The sequence below is a fragment of the Apostichopus japonicus genome, chromosome 2 (assembly GCF_037975245.1).
Source record: "Apostichopus japonicus isolate 1M-3 chromosome 2, ASM3797524v1, whole genome shotgun sequence".
Classification (NCBI taxonomy): domain Eukaryota; kingdom Metazoa; phylum Echinodermata; class Holothuroidea; order Aspidochirotida; family Stichopodidae; genus Apostichopus; species Apostichopus japonicus.
The window spans coordinates 19,169,373-19,193,760 of record NC_092562.1 but is presented as its reverse complement, the minus strand read 5'-3'; the positions used below and the strand labels follow the sequence as shown (position 1 = coordinate 19,193,760).

The following is a 24,388-nucleotide window of genomic DNA, read 5'->3' as shown; positions in this document are numbered from 1 at the left end:
CTTGTAGTTGCAGTGATTGCTCTCTGTTGAAGTCATTTACAGAATAAAATCATAATATTTTTAATAATCCAAAAATTTATATAGCCCGCGAATCAGTCAAGGAGAACAAAATTATTGAACGGAACAGAAACTTCTTTGAAATTGAGGAATGCTGAATTCTTGTGTTAAAGTTAGTTTACTACAGAGAGAACATCACAAAGCAACTTCTGAATCAAACTCCTTAACTTTATGCTTGGGCTGATGTGGCCTTCAATGCTGTTTGTTTCTTATTGTTGCCAATATTGTTGATATAAGTGCATGTTTTTTTTTCTTTCCATTTTTAATGTAAAATGATGAATGGGCACGAGATATAGAAATGCGATTGTGACACCGACGATTTCAGTAATTAGTTGAATATCTTAGTATTTCTGTTGGATGATGTCTGTCGATAGAGAGGAAATTAAACCATAGCATTTTAAGTGTGGATGAACAGGAGTTCATTTGTACATGGACTGTTTTTTATTTTTTTATTCCTCCCATTTTTTTCCTCCCATTTTTCTCCCTATTTCTCCCAGTTTAAAATTTATTTATTTATTTTAATTATAATTTTTATACATATATATTTGTTTTTTTTATTTATTTATAATACATATATTTTGTGTTAATTTTTTTATTTCCCCCATTTTTGTCCCCATTTTTTTTCTCCCCTTTCCCCCAGTTTTAATATCTCCCATAGTCATTATTTTGGGTCGGTGTAAACTTTTTTAACCAAAATGTTTAAGAACCTTTCTTCAAAATTGAGTATCATTCATTTTAATTAAATAATAATATCACTCAATAGAGAGGAAATTAAACCATAGCATTTTAAGTGTGGATGAACAGGAGTTCATTTGTACATGGACTGTTTTTTATTTTTTTATTCCTCCCATTTTTTTCCTCCCATTTTTCTCCCTATTTCTCCCAGTTTAAAATTTATTTATTTATTTTAATTATAATTTTTATACATATATATTTGTTTTTTTTATTTATTTATAATACATATATTTTGTGTTAATTTTTTTATTTCCCCCATTTTTGTCCCCATTTTTTTTCTCCCCTTTCCCCCAGTTTTAATATCTCCCATAGTCATTATTTTGGGTCGGTGTAAACTTTTTTAACCAAAATGTTTAAGAACCTTTCTTCAAAATTGAGTATCATTCATTTTAATTAAATAATAATATCACTCAAAACACTACACCTAAGTGGAATTTTCTCCTTTTTTTCCCCTTAAATTCCGTCTTTATATTGATTCTCTATTTTTAACACCAAAGGTGGACCCACGGTGTGGACTTTTTAACCTTTTGCTATCCTCTTTTCTCTCTTTATAATCAGTCCTTTGCCCAAACATCTCCATCACCCAAACAGCAGTGGGAGATTCGTCAGCGTACAGTGTAAACTAGCCCAGAAGGAACTGAATGCTCTACTGACCGACTGGGCTACATTCATTTTATTAGAGAACCACAGTTATATTAATATCACCTATGAGTAAGTTTTTAATATCACCCTTTATAAGTGTTCTTTTTGGTAACCTTCAATGGAGCATACAGACCATTTAAGTGAGTCGTTTTCGTCAATGAATTCCAAGTTTCGAAAGGTGTCTGTGGTTAATTTTTATGACAAAAGTATATTTAGTACAAAAAGAGATCTTGTAGAGATAGCTATGAATTTGATATTAAGCAGAAAGATTGTAATGCCGGTCACACACTGCCCCGACCGACTGTGATTCGAATCTGCTCAACCGTTGCTAACCAGTATTTGTTTTATAGTCCTCTCAAGACATGTTGCCACACAACTGGATTCCTGCACAACAGAAAGACTTTCTTTTAATGATCAGCGATAAGTTAGGTCACAAGCAAAATGATGTCCTCTCGATTGGATTAACACATTTTGGTTACTTGCCATAGGCAGGCAGGTAACCTATGCAGTAAATGTGGCATGTGTGTTTTGGTGCGTGTGTGTATGTGATGCCCGACCTTGTTTAAACTAGGCCATTTTTTGTTGTGAACTACAGTGCATTGCCAACCACCAGTTGGGAAATTGCTTAATGTTGTAGTTGTGTTGGACTGAACCAAAAAGCAAAGAGAAAAATAGAAAACTGGCCACATTTTCTTTTTGACCTGTTGTAATTAACAGCACATGTCTACTTCATGACAATCCATGATTTTCTGTGTTAGGTTTAACGAGTCGAGTGACTCATGATCAGTAGGGCAGTGTGTGACCGGCTTCAAAGAGTTTGATCGATTTGTTATGACTGCAACCGGGTGTATAAAAAAAAAAAACCTAAATTTAAAAAAATGACTGCAACCAGGTGTATTGTGTTTTGTCCAAAGGAAAGTAACATGTGTGACATTAACTATAAACTTTAAACGAAGCGATTTTGTAGAAGTACTTCGAGGAGATATTTTTGTTTCTTGTCTTAATCTCGCCAGAGACAAAAATAGTCCACCGACGTCTTTCTTCATCATCCGAGTCATCTGTAAAGGGCTGATGGTAGTCTTAAGGTTGGCATTTCTTGGCGGTACTCCCGCATATGTCCGTTATAAGGTGAGGTTCAGAGAAAGATGGGGAATGGTTTCTGTGGTCCATTAGACAGCCTGGAAGAGTCATTAAAACGGGAAAAAATGGTGATTTCTAGGCCTGGAAAAGACAGGAATCGATATATAAGAGTGACAGGAGTCTGTTGAGAAGACTGCTGGAATGTTTTTATATGGATATCATCGATCTATATTGTTGTAAACAATCGGCCAGTGAGTAGAATGAGTAAATCTAGTGCCTAGACTTTTGCCACATACTGAAACCTGATTTGTTAAGATCATCAACAAATGTTGATGTTCTGGGCCTGAAAATTGGTTTGCTTGAAATAAATCTTCCATGAATGTTTAAATTTGTTGTTATTACGTTTCGTATGGACTTGAATTAAGTTACTGTTGTAGATAGAATTCTACTACAAATCTACACTGTCAATGTAACTTATAATAAGCATAACCAAGGGGACACCTTGGCATCATTATTGATCTATGTGATAGAGATAGCTGTCAGGAGTAAACTTCCCCCAAACAGCTGCAATAAATCTGATTCCATTTGGGAGATATCACAAATTTAATGTTCCTTCACACCCAAGGCATGAGACTTGGTCAAGTCTAAATATGATATCGTAATTTTTTTTTAAATTTTATTTATTCCAGTATAAATATAAATTTATAAATAGGATAAGAATTTCGTAAAGGAAACATATAATTACAGTGATTAGTTAGAGGTCAAATTTGAAAATATTAAAGTATACTAAAGATATCAATATTAAATATTAAAATACTTCCGATGATTGACCATGTGCTTTATTTTTCTTTATTTATCAAGATGTTTATTTTCTGTCATAGAGATGGGGTTTTTGCAGATGTTGAATGTAAAATATTGAAGCTCTTAAATGTGGCCTGATGATGGCGATGGTTTTGGTGTCAACGCTGTTAACATGTTTCCGGAAATAGGAAAATAAAAAGAAAGAAACAATAAAAGGTCTCAAATCCTAGTGGCATTATGACATCACAGATATACAGAATGACAGCTCCCAGACATAACCTTTACACTATGATATGCAAAATGCAAAATAAGGAAAGCTTTTTCTTAGATTCTTTTTTTTTTGGGGGGGGGGGGTTGGTTCTTCACAAAGATCTCTGCCATACAAAAGACAAAGGATAGGTGGGTTTGTGTCTCTTTTTAGTTGATTTTCATGTATTTTTTTGTTATTGTTTTGTCAGATTGTCAATGAGCTGAAGGAAAAGTTAGCTGGACTGTCCATGTCGCAGAAGCTGATTCACAGGAAAGACCCAACTCGTATCACCAAAGGGCGTAAGATTTCGATCAAGAGAGGAGAAGACCCCAAACCGACTTTCAGAAAGCCGTGCGTCTTACTTGTGAAGAGGCCCATGGAGGTCATCCTTGTTAAGTAAGTGAAAGTAGAAAATGTTACCATCGTATTAAACCATTTTTTTTATTTTTTATTTTCGAGTCTGAGTTGGACCTTCCAGAATGATGTAGTGGTACTTGCGTTCTTTTGTCCTTGTAAAAACATAATTTTATCTTGGATTTCTTGTAGTTGATTAGATAGTTACTAAATTCTGGCAGTGTAGGTCACATTTACTGTTTACTGAAATTCTGTATTTTACATGAAAAAAAATGGCACAATTTTAAATACAGCATTTATTTTACAAAATCTGGTTAAAGGTAGGAAAGATATTTGGAAGTGTTTAGTGATTAACTTGGAAGTAACAAAACTATGTCAGCAAGAAAATGATGTTACCTTTTGTGTGTGTGCATGCATGTATGCTTGAACAGACACATCAATCAGGGGACTTGTGTATGAACACACCTAGAACGGGGGACACAAATTTTTTTAATTGGGGGACATGTAGGTGTCCCCCAATTGGGTTTGTGTGTGCGTGTGTGTATGCTTAAGCTATATTTGTGTGTATGCTAGCTCTTTGTGTGTGTTAACTAAGCTAATCTTGTCTATTCTCTTGGATTAGGTATGAGAAGATGCCTTCAGGGTTCACAGACTTGAAATTGTCGAGTGAGGTCACAGCTCCCTCTGTTCCTGTTTACATGAATCGAGGACCGGACAAGAGCCTTAACCGTCTGGCTTGTTATCTTCATCATCGGAGATGGATCTGGGATGCCCAGGGGGATCAACAGGTCCAGATTTCCCCCCAGACAGTACTTTCTGTACTTACCAGGTACATTTTATAAACCTAGTTTGGAAATTGAGGAACATAATGTGTTTATTTCGTGGGAATTGGTAGCAAAACAGCAAAACTTTGACACTTGCCAGCAAACAAATGTTTTATATCTTCAAAATTGATTAGTAATTTTCAGGCTATTTTTGTTTTCTTTCCATCAGGTTTAAACTTCAGCAAGGCTTTCACATTGCTTACTCACAGAGTGGGATTATTAGTTTTATAACAGAGCTTAATTTACAGGTAAGATTGAATTTCTATCATTCTGTGTACGTGTGTGCACTGCCAGTTTAGTTCCACTATATTAATTGAGACACATTTTATATTAATCAGTGAAGAAACAATTAGCTATGACTGGATTGTACAATTGACCTCAGGGGAACAAGTCCTGTAATTTACAATCTGAGATGTCAAGCTCTTAATTGACCTCAAATGACCTCATGGGAACAAATCCTGTAATTTACCAAGTAAGCTATCATACTCGAAATTGACCTCAGGGGAACAAATCCTGTAATTTACCAACTGAGATGTCAAGCTCTTAATTCACCTCAATTGACCTCATGCAAACAAATCCTGTAATTTACCAAGTAAACTATCAAACTTTAAATTGACCTCAGGGGAACAAATCCTATAATTTACTAACATAGATGTCAAGCTCTAAATTGACCTCAATTGACCTCAGGGAATAAATCCTGTAATTTACCAACCGTCAAGCTGTCAAGCTCACAATTGTTTCCTTAACCTTGGTGCTCAACCCCAGTTAATCAATCATACTTTCTTCTTTAAGGAATCACTACTGAATTTTCATTCAGTACAACCCCCAAAAGTCTCAAGAAATATCAGCTGTTTTAAATACATTGTGCAAGTATAGAAATGAACAGAAAGCTAAGTAAGATATCATCAAATTTGTGGAAAGGTTTTAGTTGTTGTTGTTGATAAAATAGGTCTTAAAACTTGTGAATGTAGAATTCAACTCTAGTACCCAACTAACTGCTGTCCATATTAACCCTTCTAGCCAGGCTTCATTGAAAAAGCATATGTATAATTAATTAGAGGAAGGGGAAAAAAATTAAATTAAAAAAATTAAAAAAAAAAAAATCATTTTTGATGATCCATTGCAGGGTCCCTGCCAGCTGTCGTCAGATGCTGAAAGTGAAGCAGAACAACTGGAAAGGACGAAAGAGTCATCGGACGGCGATGCTGACTCTGACGTTGAAGATGGTGATGATGATAAATCCGAAGCAGATATCTTGAAGGGAGTTCTCGATAAATCAGACGAAGAGCAAGATGAGGGCAGAACGAAGGTGGAGGAAGGTTTAAAATGTTTAGTGCAATATGTGATTTTCCCGCCTCATGTAAAAACTCTTGCCAAACTACAGAATCCAGAGTAAGTATATACATATTATAAAAGTATTTGGTTGCATTTGTATGACTAACAATATGTTAAATATTGTCAATTAATTGCGTCGGTCTTGAGGAAGCCTCAGACCACCAAATTCTTACCTTGCCAGGTAAACTTCAGTCGATAGATGACCGAGTTTGTCGGGTTTGAAAAACTATAAAATCTAATGGAAGTCTGAATGACCATTTCTAGGGGGGGAGGGAGGGGGGGTTAATTTGAGGCATTATGGATTTTTGACATCTTCAAAATGAGTCATTCACAATAGAGAATATATTGAAAAAGCATAGTACAGAATTTATGTCTTTTTTTTGTGAGAAGATAAACTGATAAACTGTGTGAGGAGAAATGAAGACAGAGGGGAAAATGCTCCAGAATTCTAAAGTTAATTTTTTCTCCCAAATTTTGAATTTTATATTATCATGCCATCTTCATGTAATGTGGCTGGATTTATTATGCTATTGAAAATTTGAAGTGCTGATTGTGACGACATGTCCATAGATATCAGTGTGACTGATAAAAATATGAGAAATGAAATTCCACATGTTGTAGCCACTAGAGCTGTACCCCGTCCTTGCTTTCAGCAAGCAGTTCATAGAGTTTCATTTTACTCTCTTTATTTTCAAATATTACTTAAAAATCAATATTTCAGAGCTGAACCATTGGAAGATATGGATATGATAGAAGCGGATGGGAAGCTACAATTAATAACAGAATGTTGGGTAGAACCTCAGTGTGGGACCATCGTAGATTCACCGGAGGGGCGTGGCCTCTTTGATGGTCAGCAGTACATGAATGTTCCTGATTTGGTGAGTGGTTAAAAGTGGTTAACGATCGTCTAATCTGAGACCGGTCAAAGAGTTCCTGGAATTAAATGACCAAAGTCTAAGTGACCAAGTGTCAAAATAACCGTTGCATTATATGTAAGATTTTAGAGTAGTTTTTTATTGGAATTAATGTTGATCAATTTGTTGCCTATTTAATACTAGAATGCTATAATAATGCAGTTTATCAGCTTGACTAAACAATTTTCATTCCCAAACCTCAAGAGAAACACTTTGGATCGTCCTTGGGTGTGTGATTAATTCTTACAATTAAAAATTTCTGGTTGTTAACTCTTTTGAAAACTAAGTGGAATAGTTTACTGAGGATGGTATTTTTGGTTTGAATTTTTTTAATCTTATATTTTTAGTACAGGTTGTTTCCTCTTGTGAAACATTTTGAGCCCAACTTACAAACAGCAGCATAAATTGTCAGTTGTCATGGTAACATCATACAATGCATTAAAAGGGATGTATTAATATTTAGACAAGTGTTACACTAGTTTAAATAGTTATAAATAGATTTGACATAATTGCCATTACAGTTGTTGCAATTTTTTTAAACAGCATCACGTATTGCGCCCATTTGCACCTGATGTTATAAATGTAACTTAGGCAACTTAAGTTGGAGAATGTGTGATGATTTACAGAAAACTATCATCAGCCCCCTCCCCCTCCCCTCCCCCAACCCAAGAAGGAAATAATCTGTACTATAGACTGTTGTTTATCTATTATTATATAAACTATAGTCTCACCTCTTTACTATACCGTTGGACAGTATGCTATTGGGTAAATTATTTTATGAGACATACTAGGCCTACACAAGCTTAAAACCAGACAAACAGATACTTTAAAACCATAAATATACATTGTTAACAGAAGACATACACATTTTGCACACTTTGAACCAGATTTGCATCTACTCTACACAAAACAAACACAGGCCTGCTCATATTAAAACCAGATGTACTCAACAAATTAGTACCACATATGTTAACTTACTTTTTCAAACATATGCATGTTTTATGCTCATACTCTGCCTCCCTCTCCACTCTGGACAGCTGTACCCATCAGACGATGAAATCGTCCATACGTTACTATCTTACGAGCATCTGAAGGCCATGTGTAAGATCAAGGAAGAGGGCTCTAGCATCTCTCCTCACGTGGTACCTTCATCCAAGATATCTATCTCTGAGAGCATCACTAACTTACCATTCTCTCTGGACATCCTCCATCTCATACCAAAGTGTCGACAGTTGGAGCTGATTTGCTCAACCTTTCTTGATGGTTAGTTGCTTTCAATTCTCTCCCACACCCTTCCCACACCCTTCCTAAACCCCTTCCTACTTCTTTCTCTCTGTATGTCAGTAGATGACATACTTGGGCATGTAGGAGCCATCTTTTTTTTTGGTCTATTTATTTATTACTTTACTTTGTACATTTTGTAGTGAATCTGTTGTTATGTTAATTTGTTAATTCTGATAAAGTTAACTTGCTAGTGGCCCTATACATAGGCTTATGCCCCTATCAAAAATTAGCTGTTAAGACAGCACATTTGATTTCATCTTTTGGCAAGTAGTGGAACTTAAGTTATTGGACCCCTATTTCATGGCACCTATACAGTTAGCATCATCATCATCGTCATCATTGTCTTCATTATCTTCTCCTTTGACTGATTAGACAGGATCTTTATTATCATTTGTTCCTTTAATTGGCTCTCCATCAACATGTACTTCTGAGGATAGAAGTTTGTGATCTCAATTCTGAGGTGGAATGATGCCCAAAACAGTGTTAAGAGAATGTTGAACACAGTTTCTTTAGCCCTAGATCATCAAGAGCAGAGCAAGTTTAAAAGTTTTATTACACATTTTGCAAACATAATCTATTAGTCTTTCTCCCATTGTTTATTTGTTCTCTTCCAGGTCCGGTATCTCGACCCAGGGAGGGCTTCCAGTACCCAAAGCCGAACGAGACATTGTTCTCCTTGCTCCTCAGTTCGTTGTCTTCCAAGTCCGCTTCCGACTTTAAACTCACTCTGATCGATGAACAGAGTTTGAAATTTTCTCAGTTTATCTTGGAGAAAGATTATTCCGAGAGAAATAAACCACCGTTTAAGATAACCAAGGAAGAGATTGATGGACTTTTGAGTGACATGGAGAGAATTAAGTTGCAGCAGAGATCTCGGGCTAGGTCCGCCTCGGAACTAGGAGAGAGCAAAAACAGCGGACGTAGGGATCGAGCTGACACCATCGACGAAGACGAGGTACTCTCCAAGATCCCCCGTTGGACTTGCTTCGTTCGGGGTTCCGTGTCCGAAAATGTCATGCTGGTCGTGACACCGGCATCGTACAACGACTTGCTGAGGTTGCAAGGGAAGGCTCACGTCCCGCTGGTGGACATGGAGAGCGACTCCAGCGCCTTCAGCGTGCCAGTGAACCCAGAGAGAGCAGCCCGGAAGGAGACGGAGTCCGTCGACGAGAAGCGAGGAGAAAGAGAGGAGGGTCAATCAAAATCTGAAGCTTCCAGGCAGAGCAGCAGAGAAAGCAAGGTCACAAAAGGAAGACGCAAGAGACATAGGAAGTCGAAACGAATATCGCGGGAAGAACCCAAGATAAGCTACGACCTGCCGGTTTTCGTTTACGAATGTAGCTTGTCCAGTCTCACCAACATCTTACTGAAGAAAGACACCGAGAAGTCATCGAAAGACATCTTGAAGGACATTACGTTTGCCTCGATGGAGAGGAGTAACGTTCCCGGCACCCCTCGCTCCATGAATCGCCTCTCCCATTCCAGATTTCTCAGCGATTCTGACGAGTTCTCCGAATCATCCAAGAAGACCCCGATGCTGGTCGATCCCGATAAGCCTCACATGAGCAGAGAGCTGGAGTGGTACTTCTCCCTTCTGTCTAACAAAGTCCATAAAGCGTTTGTGATTGCTCTATTCAAGAGCTTGCAGCAGGGACAGAATGTGGACAGAGAAGATGTCATGTCGGCAATAGATAACATTTGTGCAGAGTCTCTGCATGAGATCGACATAACAAACTATGTGCAGGCTGTGTGCGGACATGTCCGGGAAGCAGGAGAGGTGGTGAGTGAATGTTTAATACTATCTGCTGTTCATAAAAAACTTTGTCATCTCTGTCGAGCAGACTTGTCGTAACGGTTAACCAGTCTCATATCTAAACACCATTTTAAAAGAAAAACGTTTCTAACAGGATCCTTATATTACACTACAAGTACAATTCCCCTTGGTGAGAGTATGAGTACATGGCTCTAAGAATGAGTACTACAAGTATGTAATATTGCACTAGTGTATAGACTAGTGTCTAGACTAGTGTCTAGACTAGTTAAGAGTCCCAATAGTCTAGTACAGATCTATATTAGGCTGATACCCATCGCATGGAACTATGCTAGAATACCAGTTTTGACCTCACTACAACTCAACTATCAAGTAATGATCTATATTATTTTTCTCTTTGTAGATTGTAAAATGAAATATATAAGATTTTAGTGTGAGTAATCTGATCGTTATCAGGGTAGGATGTAAGAGTACTAGACCATTGGAAGTTTATCTCTCTTTGATATGGTTCTGACTAATTTTTGCTAATTGTTACTGATTCCCGCCTATGTTTTTTTATTAGATGGAAGAAGAAAACGAAAAGAACGATAGTCACCGCAGGCAATTGAGATTTGCAGCTGAAGCAGAGATGCAGGAAGACACCATTGAAGAAGATGATCAAACACAAGAAAGGTTAGTGCTATATCTCATGAATATTCATAACCATATATATCACCTTATTACTGCAGATAGGTATAAATTTAAGGGTAAATCTGAAGGGCAATGAGTTCCCATGAAAAAAAATATTATTACAGTTTCTTCCACAAGAGAACATTTCATATGGACACTTGTGAGCTATAATGTGGATATTTGGGTTGCTATGTCACCCAGTTGAGAAAATTTTGTCTATACTGTAGTGTCATGTCCCGCTTCGAGCACTTGTATTGTCAGTACGAGCAGTATGAATATCATGTTTCTATCAGATCTGGTTAGGAACTGTTTGTACTGTCAATACCAGTGCTTTGAGAGCATGATAATGGAGTACAGTTTAGAGAGGTATTAGCATTAGGAAATTGTCCCAACTGGCTGAATATGTTAATTATCTGCTGAATATTCATAACTGTGAATACATTCCAGAAAGTACATAGAACTGTTAGTTAAGTGTTGATATATAGGACATTTTGTGCTATAAATTGGCTTGAAATGTCTTGTCATAAGATTAATTTTGAAAGAAAAAATATCTTGCCAGTAGGACTAACAGAATTGAGAGAGAAAGCTTAAACACACCTGCCCTAGTTTCTGTTAATCTATATTTTATGTTTTGAACAACTCATTTGTAGATCAACTGGTACACACTGACGTAACTTTCATGTTACATTTTGCATAATTTGAAGGTTTATTTATTTTAATAGCTGAGGTGCTACATTCTGAGCCAGTATTGTTTATATGAAAAATATGGTTAAGATGTACAGACTCCTGTGAAATTGCTCTCTGAATTTAAGGCATCAGTCGTTAAGGCTCAACCTGAACTTTTGTTTGTGTGTTGTGTTTTTCTTTCTATGTATTCTTTTGTGAGAAGGGAGTGTAGTTTGTGTATGTACAGTATACCTAACAGACCAGGCTTCAGATGAGACATGTTTTAACCTCCTCACCCTTTTGGTCAGGCAGAACTTAAAATTCACAAATCCCATCCATCTCATCTTTCTCATTTTAAAGCTTGGAAGATAAGGACGCAAAGATCTCGGAAGGTAATGAGACGACCATCTCTGAAGAAAAGGGTACGACCGCCTCCGCTCAAAAGAGAGAAATTTCTTACAGCATACCAGTGTCAGCTTTCTTGTCCAGACAGACATGCGAGGTTCAAGCCGGCCTCCACAGCTTGATCAAAAATAAATTCACGGAGATAATGGGACGACATTTCCAACAGATCCCGGACAATGAAAACTATTGGTTCCACACCCTTCACGATTATGATGACTGCTTCTTGGTAAGAATCTATTTTAACAAAAAAAATTGAAAAAAAGGTCACTGGTGTCATGAAAAGATCTCTGTGAATCAGTGTTAGGAATGGAAAGGCTGGGGAGATTGGAAAGTTTTAAATTAGTGAGGGACCCTGTGGGATACTCAGAGGACACAATTTCGACTTCCTCCTAAAGTCACGCTAGACATTCTGTTCAAATACGTGGAGGTCACAACCTGAGTGAACCATATATCTCAAGTTTAAGAATTTATTTGCAAAATATCATGTTTTACATGTCATATTATCACAAGTCATATTGCCATCATGGAGGTGACATCTCTAACGTGCCACTCTCTTGTCTCCCATATTTGAAGAGTGGAATAAATGTGTTGTAATAAGTTTAAATTATGCCAGGGATATGAGATAAGACTATTTCTAGGTTTAGACCAATTTTTGGTGTCAAACTTTCATCTATAGTTGTTTTCATTTAATAATAGTTGAAACATTTTAGGTTTGGATATCACTTTAGTCAGCAATATTTGTGATATTATTATTGTGATTTTATTATTGTGATATTATTGTGATATTATTATTGTGATACTATTATTGTGATACTATTATTGTGAAATTATTATTATGATACTATTATAGTGATATTATGATACTATTATAGTGATATTATCATTGTGATACTATCATTGTGATACTATTATTGTGATACTATTATTGTGATATTATTATTGTGATATTATTATGATACTATCATTGTGATACTATTATTGTGATACTATTATTGTGATACTATTATAGTGATGTTATTATTGTGATATTATTGTGATATTATTATTGTGATACTATTATTGTGATACTATTATTGTGAAATTATTATTGTGATACTATTATAGTGATATTATGATTGTGATATTATTGTGATACTATTATTGTGATACTATTATTGTGATATTACTTTTGTGATACTATTATTGTCATATTATTATTGTGATACTAATATTGTGATATTATTATTGTGATACTATTATTGTGATACTAATATTGTGATATTATTATTATGATACTATTATTGTGATACTATTATAGTGATATTATGATAGTGATATTATTATTGTGATATCTTTATTATGTTTTTGTGGGTTTGTCTTTTCATTTTCTGCCTCGTACGTGATATTTTCAGGATCGACAGTACTCCAGCCAAAGTCAGCCGACCACACAGGATGAAGTGGAAACATCAGGAACAGAGTTCATTGGAGAGAGAGATCTGCTACAAGCAGAGTCACTGACAAAGTTAACAGAGCCACCTCACGTGGAGAATACTAGCGGTATGTTGTAAAACAACAACCATATCTAGAGGGTTAAAATGCGCCAAAACTTTGCTCTGGTTTTAGCGATGATTTTGTGCAGGTCAAAGAATTTATATGAACCCTGTTTTCATCAGTAGAGCAAAGATGGAATGTAAATGCAGTAATCATTAAGGTTTGCTGAGATCTCATCAACAGGATAAGTTGGTAAAGTAGATACCACAGGCCTCTGTTTTCATATGATTCTTTTCCTGTTGTAGGCCTTGTATTTTAGATCCTCCTGCAAGCAGGAACTCGCAAAGAAGCCTCATTGGCTTATCAAAGCCGCAAGCTGACCGAAGTCAGTCTCTTACATTCATATTTAACGTCCATGATTATGAATTGTCAATTGTCAACAACTCTGTAACTGGATGACATACATTAATCTTGGAGGGACTCGAAGTGGAGACCTTATGATTGGAAGGCACCAGCGTTAACCACTGAGCTAACACTCTTCCGCCTTGGGGTGGGGTTGGCAAATACCAAAAAGACTTTGGGAAGAGGTTCCTATTGTACATCTATATCTGTATCTCTATCTCTATATATATGTCTATATTTATATACATTTATATATATAAATGTCTATATTCATATATATATATATTTTATATATATGTCTTTATATATATATATTTGCTTTATTAATATATATTAATTTATGTACTGTATATGTCTATATTTATATATATTTATAGATGTGTCTATATTAGGGTAGTGCAAAAGCCAAGATGAGGGCATTCACTATCGATGTTTATTACAGCACTCCTTGAATCACTGACACCCCACAGGTTTTAATGTATAGTATCACCTTTGAGTTGACTGCTGAGTTATGATTTTTGTTTTTTTCATAAAAATTTCAGAAAGTAATACAAGCGGTAAGGAAGAGGATGCAAAGATCAACTCCATCGTGGATAATTACCTGATTAATCTGAAGAGAAGTTCTGAGGTGTCTCAGAGCATAGACGGATGTACCTCTGTCATGTCCCTGTGTGGTAGCACCGAGGAAGAAATATCACCCCTGTTTGTGACATTGGTATGCTCCATAAAGCTGAAGAGCAATGTCGGCAATATGCCTGTGCAGACTATACCAACCTGTTTAGGTGAGCTTATCTGTCATGTTTAATACGTTGCATTATGTGATGTCATGATGTGATGTCTTGTGATGTGATGTCATCTTATCTTATGTTACTCCTTAAAGTATGATTTTAGGCAATAGATGACCAAATATAGATGATATTTACTTTTGTATTATGAACTATGAGATGTAAAATCATTTCAAGTGGCTGGACAACCTAGTCTAGCACACATGTCATTTGTCAAGCTCATGCCAAGTATGTGCAAATCATTGTAGCAAAATAGTCATTGCTCCAATATAAAGCTCTTTTATACACACAGTGTATTATCAAGGATTATTGGTTGATTGGTTTCATATGCTGTACTTTGCATATATCTTAGAGAACAGGTTTTAATAGATGCAATCGAGACATGTAACGTCTAGTACCATTTTAGCCAGAACTAAAAAATTTGATTTTATATTGGACTATGAAAAATCAACACTAAATTTGATCCATTGGAAGTGCCCGTGCAACTTTTACCGCCAGCTGTCCCTGGAAATTGAGTACTTATAGTGGGAATGCCACCTGTCCCCCCACATCTCTCCACCTGTTATCCACCCCCCTCTCCAGAGTATAATATATACTCCAAGATAAATACATACAGAGACCTTCTCTTTCTGCAAATTTTAAAAATAGGTGTATTATTGGACTGTCTAGAGAGTCCTGAAGAGAGAATCACACTCGGTGACCTCCATTTGACCCTTGACCTGATCTGCTTGACACTCCCTCCGGACTTTGACGTCTGCACCCCGTATGACGAAGAGGATTCTGAACACAGTGACAGGAGGAGGGGTATCTCGTTCTCGGAACCGTCACCGCCAGATTCACCACCGGCCGAACTCATCAGAAACAACGGGAGAAGTGGACTAAAGCTCTTATCAGTCTCTGAATATGATGAGTAAGTTAGTCAAGGGCTTCTAAAAATTGAAAAAGTCACCACTGCTATGTTTCCATAGTAAGGGGAAACGTTACCCCCTGAATGACAATGTTTTGCATTCAGTCAAACAACGGGAGAAGTGGACTAAAACTCTTATCAGTATCGGAATATGATGAGTAAGTTAATCGAGGGCTTCTAAAAATTGAAAAAGGCACGACTGCTACGTTTCCGTAGTAACAGGGAAACGTTACACAGTGTTATGCATTCAGTCAAACAACGGGAGAAGTGGACTAAAACTCTTATCAGTCTCTGAATATGATGAGTAAGTTAATCAAGGCTTCTAAAACTTGAAAAAGTCACCACTACTATGTTTCCATAGTAACAGCAAAACGTTACACCATTAATGACAGTGTTTTGCGTTCAGTCAATTGTAAGCTATTTTGAAGCTCTTGAAAAGTTCATAATTTGTTTTTAAACTAATTAGCATTATAATAGTTTGCACGTTTGAGGTAAGGCTTTTCGGTAAGTTTTTTGCTCTAGGTTAAATTATTCTGCAGAATCGGGGGTAATTTGGCGGATGAAAAATTTTGTGGGGAGTTTGCAAGAATATGAGTTAGGGTAAACTTGAGGTGCATGCTGAGGACATTTATGAAACTCTCTCTTGTGTGGTACCGGTGCTGAGGCCAAGTGGATAGAGGCAGTGGCATTTGAAGCAATGAGGGTTACAATCGGGAGGTTCGGGGTTTGATACCCGGCAAAGTCATAGTAAGGTGGGTTTTTCATCCAAGAGCATTCTACTGTTTTCCCATCTGAAATGACTTTCTAAACTGAAAAGATTCAAAATTTGAGTTAAAATGTTGAATTGCAAGCCACCCGACATGTAAGTTGTAATCCGGGTTTCTCCAACATTTCCGGTCTCTTAAAGCGTCATAAAAATAACTGATGTTAATTATTATTATGATTATAAATAAACATGAACATCAGAGATTAGCTTGCAGAAAAAGAATGACATTTTCTCGATGGAGTAAATATTCATTTTCTTATATTTTCAGCCTTAATACTGATTTTGTGGATGATTCATTAAAAACATTACCTGATCATCAGAAAGCAGCAATACAGGCCACTCAGGATGAGGTAACATTACAGATATCTCTTTTTTTTGTCTTTAAAGAATGTTCCATATTAAGAGAGAAGATGTGGTCTAGCCAATTGATTGGAAATTGTGTTTAATTATTCAGAAACAGATATCTTGCACCTTGGTAATGTCTAGATTGCTACAGAGTTGTTAAACATGACAATCTCCATCTTCATATTGTTTTTTAAAATTCATTCAAGTTTCCCTTTAAAGCAGACAATTCTGGTCAATGAATTCATAATTAATTCTGGCGAGTAATACCAGGGTTAAACTGTGAGTGATATTTCTTACGTAATTCTATCATGGTGTGATATTTCAAATGTGTTTCACAAATGTTTCTTTTTTCAAGTTTATAAGCTATCTGAACATTGATATTCATATCTCTTCTTCTTCACAGATCAAGTGGTTGTTAAAAGATGAGATTGCCTCGGCTAGACGCCACATCTTTCCAGTCACTGTCGATACCCTGGACATGGTAGCCAGTCATGTCTGTAATTCTCTGAACAACAAAACCTGTCTCTATGAGCAAGTTGATCTCAAGTTTGTGTTTGGTCCAGAGCAAAGCCTCTCTGAATTTGTGAAGGTAAAACTTTAATATTCAGATCACATATGAACCTAAGGATTGCCCTTTGACCTTATGATGATGCATTAAATGCAAAGTATCCATCATATTGGTCTCTATCATATAAAGTTGATGGTTGGATTTGTGCCCACCCCCCTACCCACCCCTTTAAGTGCCATTCTCTCTGCTTTGTGGAAGTAAACTTGTAGCATCAGTAATTGTACTCTGTTTGTCCTTGTTTGCAGGCATTTGAGGAAATTAAAGTGACGGGTTATAAACTGAATAAAATTCACGAACATTACTACCTGTCCCTGGATCAGATGGCCAGCTCAAAGGACCTCGACGGGTCCTGGCCCAGCGACCAGTTCGACGGCAAGTTGCCTTCCGGATCTAGAAGTAAGGCGTCCATCGACGTTTCCGAAACGGCCGGCGATGTGGCTACAAAGATCACCTTCACACCGCCATCTCCACAGAGGCATTCTGGGACGGAGCAGGAGACCAAAGATGGTAAACTGGAGAGAGTCCCAAACTCTGAGGAAACGTTGACTAAAGAGGATGGAGAGAGGAAGAACGAAGACGGTATAGATCGAGGAGAAGAGGAAGAACAAAACGTTAAAAAGGAAGATACGAGCCAGATTGACGACACTGCAGTCTCCTCGAAAAAGAACGAAGATGAACCAGCAAGAGAAAGTTCTGTAAAAGTGGAAGTAAGTGAGAGCCAGCTGGATGAGGGAGGAGGGTCTCTACAAGAGGGAGATTTAGGTAAAAGTACTCAAACGACGAAGATGCAAGGGGAAAGTGGATCAACGATCCAAGAGGGCAGTCGGAGGTCCTCCGTGGCCTCCTCAGGGTGGGAGTCTACGGTGGATTCTTTCGTTAATCCAAAGAATTCTGATAGCGATAGCGACATCCAGGTCCTCTCAGATATTCCCATCCCAGACTCGGAAGGCAAGGAGTACGACGATAGCCCCCGAGGCCAGGTGGTGGAGGAGGAGCCGTTGTCGGTAGGTTCCCTCGGTGATGATGAGGACAGTCAGAGGACACTGACTAGGAGCAGCGGCATCACCGTCCTCCAACAGCGCAAAGAGGGCTTCGAGGAGGAGCAAGCACAAGGGCGTCCGCAGGTCACCGGCAAATGGAGCACGAAGTCTGCGACGAACGAAAGCGAAAGTTCTCTCTCCTCTCATCTACGGTCGGATTCGTCATTCGGTTTCATCGTCGACAGTGCCTCTCAGGAGAAGACCGTGGAGACAGTCTATTCTGCAGCACCTGGAGGTGGCGTCGAAGGTGCGAAGAGTCCGGGCAAAGAAGCAGAGGGTTTTGGCGACTTAGATGAAGCGAAGGGAGTAGGTGCTGTTAATGAGGAGGATAGAACACGAGGCAGAAAAATGGGTACAGTTGGCCTACACGGTAAGTTTAGCCCCGATAAGGAAGAAGTCCTTGAGAGACAGGACTCAGGAGGAGGAACCGAGACGGGGAGTACAAGTGTGACGTCGACTCCAGCAAAACAAAGAACAAGCAGTGGGGACTCCAACAAGGTCTTCTCTCCTCGGGAACGTCTATCAAGGGTCAGTGTGGATTCCACAGTCAAGACAGGGAGGACCAGAGACACACCGAGGAGCCGCCAGACCAGTTCCACTGGTGGTACCACAACTAGTGGACCACTGAGCACACAGGTCAGCTGTAACAGTTTGAGTGGAAGTCTAACAGAATATGATGAAGAAGGTAGGTGATCGTTTCAAGGCAAAATTGCTAGTTTTGCCAAATCTTCCAATATTTTTCAGTTTGTCAAATGTGATTTTGCAAGGCTTGATGCTAGGAAAACCATTCTCATTTTTTAGAGTCAATGAAATTTTAAAAAGGGAGCTAAAAGAAAGTATAAAATCAAACACAATTTATTATTTATGTTTGAGGTAGGCTTATCTGTCAGTATTGTTAATGGAGAACATTTCATGTCTTTGCAAGGTTACGAGGCTGGTCCGAGCGAAGACGAGTTTGCAGACTCTCACGTGTTCTCAGAGGATGACTTTAATGCAAAGCACAAGATGCCGGACTTTTGGTTGATCTTGAAGGTACAGGAGGACAGAGAGGAACTGGAGAATGAAAACTACAAGATGAACATGTACTTTCACACTCGGTGAGTCAACGATGTCATATCTATAAATAGAATAGTCTACGATGTCATATCTATAAATAGAATAGTCAACGTTTTAAGTCTATTGGTGACTTGAATGAAAACTACAAGATGAACATGTACTTTCACACTCGGTGAGTAAATGATGTCATTTCTTTAAATAGAATAGTCAAGGTTTAAGGTCTATCGGTGACTTGAATGATAACTACAAGATGAACATGTACTTTCACACTCGGTGAGTAAATGATGTCATTTCTTTAAATAGAATAGTCAAGGTTTAAGGTCTATCGGTGACTTGAATGATAACTACAAGATGAACATGTACTTTCACACTCGGTGAGTAAATGATGTCATTTCTTTAAATAGAATAGTCAAGGTTTAAGGTCTATCGGTGACTTGAATGATAACTACAAGATGAACATGTACTTTCACACTCGGTGAGTAAATGATGTCATTTCTTTAAATAGAATAGTCAAGGTTTAAGTCTATCGGTGACTTGAATGATAACTACAAGATGAACATGTACTTTCACACTCAATGAGTCTACGATGTCATATCTATAAATAGAATAGTCAAGGTGTTAAATCTATTGGTGACTTGAAGGAATAGGGCCACAAATCAAATGTTCCAAAAGAACCAATCACTTTAAGCAGTGAGGCTTATTTTCAGATGGTATTCAGGAAGGGCATGAAATTTGTCCAAATGGACATAAAAAGTCCATTAACAGTGTGAATGATGGAAGTCAGTTAGTTCAGACTCGATAAGACAGCCACGGATTAGAAAACATGCCATGTACATGCCAACTTTAATTTAGTCCACGAATGGCATTGATAAACCGGGTAACTTTATCCCCAAGGTTGGGTAACTTGCAATCAGTCTATGTGATGGCACAGTAATGGGTGTGTATAGATTTAATCAAGGTACGCTACTAGAATGGTAGTTTAAACAGAAGATCTTTTTTTTCCTTTTTCGTTTCAGCGATCGTGGAGATCAAGTTAGGTTGGAAGCACAAAAAGAAATCTTTAATGAAGTCGGGGAGGCTATCAAGAAGACGACTAGACTTGTTAGTCAGGTATGTCTCTTCTACGTCTTTTGAAGATATATGCACAGGATTCTCTCACTACCTGTGATCCTGTGATGACAGCTAAGATTAGACTCACAAGTTTGCCATCTACAGATAACTTTGTTTTCATGATACTATCTTACTGGATATTATTCAAACTGATCACTGATAATCTGCAGCAGTGTCCTACTCCGATCATGTCCCTGTCCATCTTTAATTTAAAAGTGATTTTTGTTTTTTAATCTTTTACTGCAAAAGTCAATACAAATACTGTATGAATGTTTCAGTTCCAATTTGTTAGAATGGGAGACATGTCTGGCTCCAAGCCTTAAGGATACCCCACTCCATCTATCCTGCCCCCTGTGGACCTTTGTATGTCTAACATTTGATGTTACAAGGGTTGCAGCTGTTCCATAGTGGAAAGTCTGTAGTAGTCAAACACGTTTTCTTTGCCTTGCTAACTTTCATCAAACTCTCTAACAAAATTATGGAAAAACCGAACTCAGAATAACACTGCAAGTAAATGAATGGAGATCATGGCCTTCATAGATGGCCTGCATAGAATATACGTAAGTTTCCTGTAGACATACTATTTCATGTAGAAGTACCATTTTCTGTATGCATAATTTCTGTATACATACTGTGTTGTGTGGATATTCTATTTCCTGTATGCATACTATATCTGTATGCATACTGTGTAGTGTAGATATACTATTTCCTGTAGACATACTATTTCCTGTAGACATATTATTTTCTGTAGACATACTTTTTGCTGTATGCATACTGTTTCTTGTAGAAATACTTTTTCCTGTTTGCATATCGTTACCTGTCTGCATACTATTTCCTGTAGATATACTAATTCCTGTAGATGTACTATTTCCTGTAGACATACTGTTTCTTGTAGACATTCTATTTCCTGTAGGCATACTGTTCACTGTAGAAGTTTGATTTCCTGTAGACGTACTTTATCCTGTTATTCATACTTTTCATATTATTTTCTGTCTCTGTGTGCTTTCTTAGCGTCTGCTACTGATAGATTTGTTTGACAGCAAGGTATGCAACCCTCTCCTTTTACCTGACGAAGAAAACTGGAACAAAGATGATTACATTAGAAGAAGTCATGGAAGGATTCCTTCAGAGGGTAAGTCAATGAAAGATGATACCTTCTTCATGGCCATTCCCCATGCTCCTCCTACTCCCCACCACCTCCTTAAGTAAAAGGTGGTTTCAGAAACTTGAATTTTGAGGCAACTAGTTTTGTTTTCATTTGTAAATTAATGCACAATAAATCATACCAGTGTAAAATATGGTTGTTTAGTTTGAAAGTGTCACATTGTACTTTCTGTCCTTATCTAATTTTGTTTTTCAACTTTGACCCCACCCTGCCTTTTTTTATTGTATTGTAGCTGATGCGAATGTCCATGAAGAAAGGGATTATTTAGCAGCCAGGCTTGACTTTGACCCCGGTCACTTTGCCTGCGATGAACAGTGGAGAGGTCATCTTGTGGTACATCCTCGACTTCCAAGTTCCAGAAAAGGAGGTGGTAAAGTATCTGGTGGTAAGCGAACAACAACAATCTTAGTGATATCTTCTCATAGAATACAAAGTCATCCAGAACAGCAACAAAAACTATATTGATTAGTTATCATTTGGTACAGGGTTAACTTGATTTTCTTGAAAAGATAAACTGGACAGTTTCCTTAAGAATCAGGGTCGCAAGAAATACACAGCATTTCATTCTCTTTCTTATATTTAAAAGGCTTTTGCAGTTTCTGTTCTGTTTTGTTTTGTCTTGTTTTGTTTAAGTGTTCTTTTGTTTTCAATAATTGTTCTTATATGTAATCTACTAAGTTAAGTTATACAGTATACACTTTCCGTGCTAGGCTGTATCCACGCTTAAAAGCTTTGCTAAGCTTCTTGTGGGTTCTCCCCTGCCTGTCACTGTATGCACACTGTAAATTTATATGTACTGAAAATATGTGACCGAAATGTAGTTGTTGTGGAAACTTGAATGAATAAGTAAAATGCTTCAGAACCACATGGCCATAAGAAACAGTTACTGTTTTTGAGTAGCTTTAAACAGCGTATAAGTGATATGGATGGCCTGACGTTTCGATCCTAGCAAGATCATTCTTCAAACGAAAACAGAAGGGACTGGAAAGATGGAAAAATAACTAAAAATTGGACCAATGAACAAATGAATAGAGTAAAATAATAGACTGAACAGCTATGAGATAAACAGCTTAGGAGGTGAAAGGACTGACGAGATGAACTCTGCAGGAGGTTGTAACAATGTGGGTTAATTAGTAAGTTAATTAGTAAGTCGGTGAAAGGGTAGAAAAGCCTTAAAAATATCAGAATACTGCTATCCTTCCAACACAAATAATTTTGAGCTTTTACTCTCTGAGTAAAAATAGCATGTCGAATCATTGGTACAATTTTCCCAAAATGTTTTACTACATTAAATGCTTTCAATGCAAGTGATATGTTATTTTTTTTTGTAATATATATATATATACATGACTGTGTACCTAAATAATGGAATGAGAATATACACATGCTTTGTTGTATATGTAATTGTACTCGGATCTGTGGATGTCTATTGTAATGTATTGTCTATTCCTATGCTATTTCTATACAGAAAAAGAAAACAGAATCAAATGAGTGCTGTAAATATGCTGAGGTTAAAAAATATGTTAAAAGCCTGATAGTTATTTACTACATAAACCAGTTTTTATTAACGTATTGCTGAAACATTTCAAATGTCGGTACAGACTACCAAACTTGTCCTTTGACATTTCTTCCAGGTATGCAAGCTGTGAAGGCAGCCATGGATGCTTTCGCCATCAGCAATAGGTCCGATCTTTACGTTGTCAAGGATGACTCAGAAGAAGTGTTTTATATTAGGTAGGTACATCCTCTACATGGTTCTAGCTTCAACATATATATATATGAATGATGGAAGTCTCACTGCACAGTGAGAAAACTTACCAACCGTGGAGGGTCATGTGATGTGTATTCAACCCTCGTCAGTTCAAAGTGATAAGAGTTTCGTCGAAAACAGAGCACCAATTGAACGGGCATTTACAAGAAAAACATTTAGATAAATTGCTTAGGATGGATGATAATGAAGGATGAGATTTATGTTTATACTGCTTCAGAAAAGGTTCGATCTCCATGGACTCTGGCTTTTATTCGAACTCCATAGTCAGGGACGTCAGACTGAGCATGGCAGTCTTGTATATCAAGCTTGTTGCATGTATGTACGGCAAGTTAACTTATGAAGCTAAGGAACAATGAATCCTCTATATTGCTCCTTGTGTCATTGTACATTATGTACAGTCCTGATATATGTGAAATAATGCAACATTTGTTCCAGCTGCAGTTTGATTGTTTGACAGAAAATAGCAACTTTGTAAATGAATAGTGCAATATAAAACATTGATACGTGCAGTACTGATAATTAAAGTTTAGGGTTCAATCGGTGTACCAGGACTGTGGCAGCTATATTATCATGACATCTGTCATTAATAGAATACACATGCAAGAAGTTTTATAATAGTTGAGAGCACCTCACACGACCCTCCATGCTTAATACGTCATGTTTTACCAGGCTTGTCTCCTCATTGACATGAGTGATGTAGCCTTGGAATATATCCACACTTCATAAAGGAGTGGATAATGTCAAGAGTGCTGGGTACTCGAAACATTCACTTCTCCATTCTTAAAAAGTAATGATTGTCTGCCTATGAAGTATACTTAATGCTGGTTTCCATGGTAATATTACGTTACTTTTTTCTTGTTATAATTCAGACTATCAGAGCAATCGGGAATGAGCCAGCCAACTTCGTCAAGGACCAGCCTCACATCAGATAGTTTCCCAGTGTCCGAGCCAGGTTCATCACAAGGTATGTGTAGAAAGATTCATTCATAGGGGACTCGTTTGAGAAAGTAAACAACAGGTTTAAATCAGTGAACTTGATATAAAATAAATCAATAAATGATTTAGTTTATAGCAGTGGTGATGAAATATTACAATAAAGTCTGAAAGGTACATAATGTATTTTTTAGTAGTTTTGAATTGAATTTTTTTAAATTTATTTATTTTTAAGTATTTCAACAACAAAAATATATATATGTTTTTTGGGGGGAATGGAGGT

At 37.2% G+C, this 24,388-nt stretch overlaps 1 protein-coding gene across 8 annotated transcripts in view; it reads left to right on the top strand.

Annotated features, from left to right (window-relative positions):
* LOC139981183 (KICSTOR complex protein SZT2-like) overlaps positions 1 to 24,388 on the top strand; it is a 69,394-nt gene that overhangs the window by 12,414 nt on the left and 32,592 nt on the right. For all 8 annotated transcript variants that reach the window (XM_071993408.1, XM_071993387.1, XM_071993441.1 and 5 more), the window contains exons 17-39: positions 1,351 to 1,503; positions 2,448 to 2,562; positions 3,774 to 3,961; positions 4,542 to 4,748; positions 4,913 to 4,991; positions 5,870 to 6,135; positions 6,800 to 6,956; positions 8,030 to 8,255; positions 8,891 to 10,056; positions 10,610 to 10,719; positions 11,743 to 12,013; positions 13,179 to 13,323; positions 14,202 to 14,441; positions 15,093 to 15,354; positions 16,386 to 16,467; positions 16,866 to 17,051; positions 17,276 to 18,755; positions 18,996 to 19,167; positions 20,143 to 20,236; positions 21,248 to 21,368; positions 21,634 to 21,786; positions 23,036 to 23,135; positions 24,042 to 24,136. In XM_071993408.1, coding sequence (XP_071849509.1) covers positions 1,351 to 1,503; positions 2,448 to 2,562; positions 3,774 to 3,961; positions 4,542 to 4,748; positions 4,913 to 4,991; positions 5,870 to 6,135; positions 6,800 to 6,956; positions 8,030 to 8,255; positions 8,891 to 10,056; positions 10,610 to 10,719; positions 11,743 to 12,013; positions 13,179 to 13,323; positions 14,202 to 14,441; positions 15,093 to 15,354; positions 16,386 to 16,467; positions 16,866 to 17,051; positions 17,276 to 18,755; positions 18,996 to 19,167; positions 20,143 to 20,236; positions 21,248 to 21,368; positions 21,634 to 21,786; positions 23,036 to 23,135; positions 24,042 to 24,136 — 6,068 coding nt within the window. The remainder of the gene's footprint in view (positions 1 to 1,350; positions 1,504 to 2,447; positions 2,563 to 3,773; positions 3,962 to 4,541; positions 4,749 to 4,912; positions 4,992 to 5,869; positions 6,136 to 6,799; positions 6,957 to 8,029; positions 8,256 to 8,890; positions 10,057 to 10,609; positions 10,720 to 11,742; positions 12,014 to 13,178; positions 13,324 to 14,201; positions 14,442 to 15,092; positions 15,355 to 16,385; positions 16,468 to 16,865; positions 17,052 to 17,275; positions 18,756 to 18,995; positions 19,168 to 20,142; positions 20,237 to 21,247; positions 21,369 to 21,633; positions 21,787 to 23,035; positions 23,136 to 24,041; positions 24,137 to 24,388) is intronic.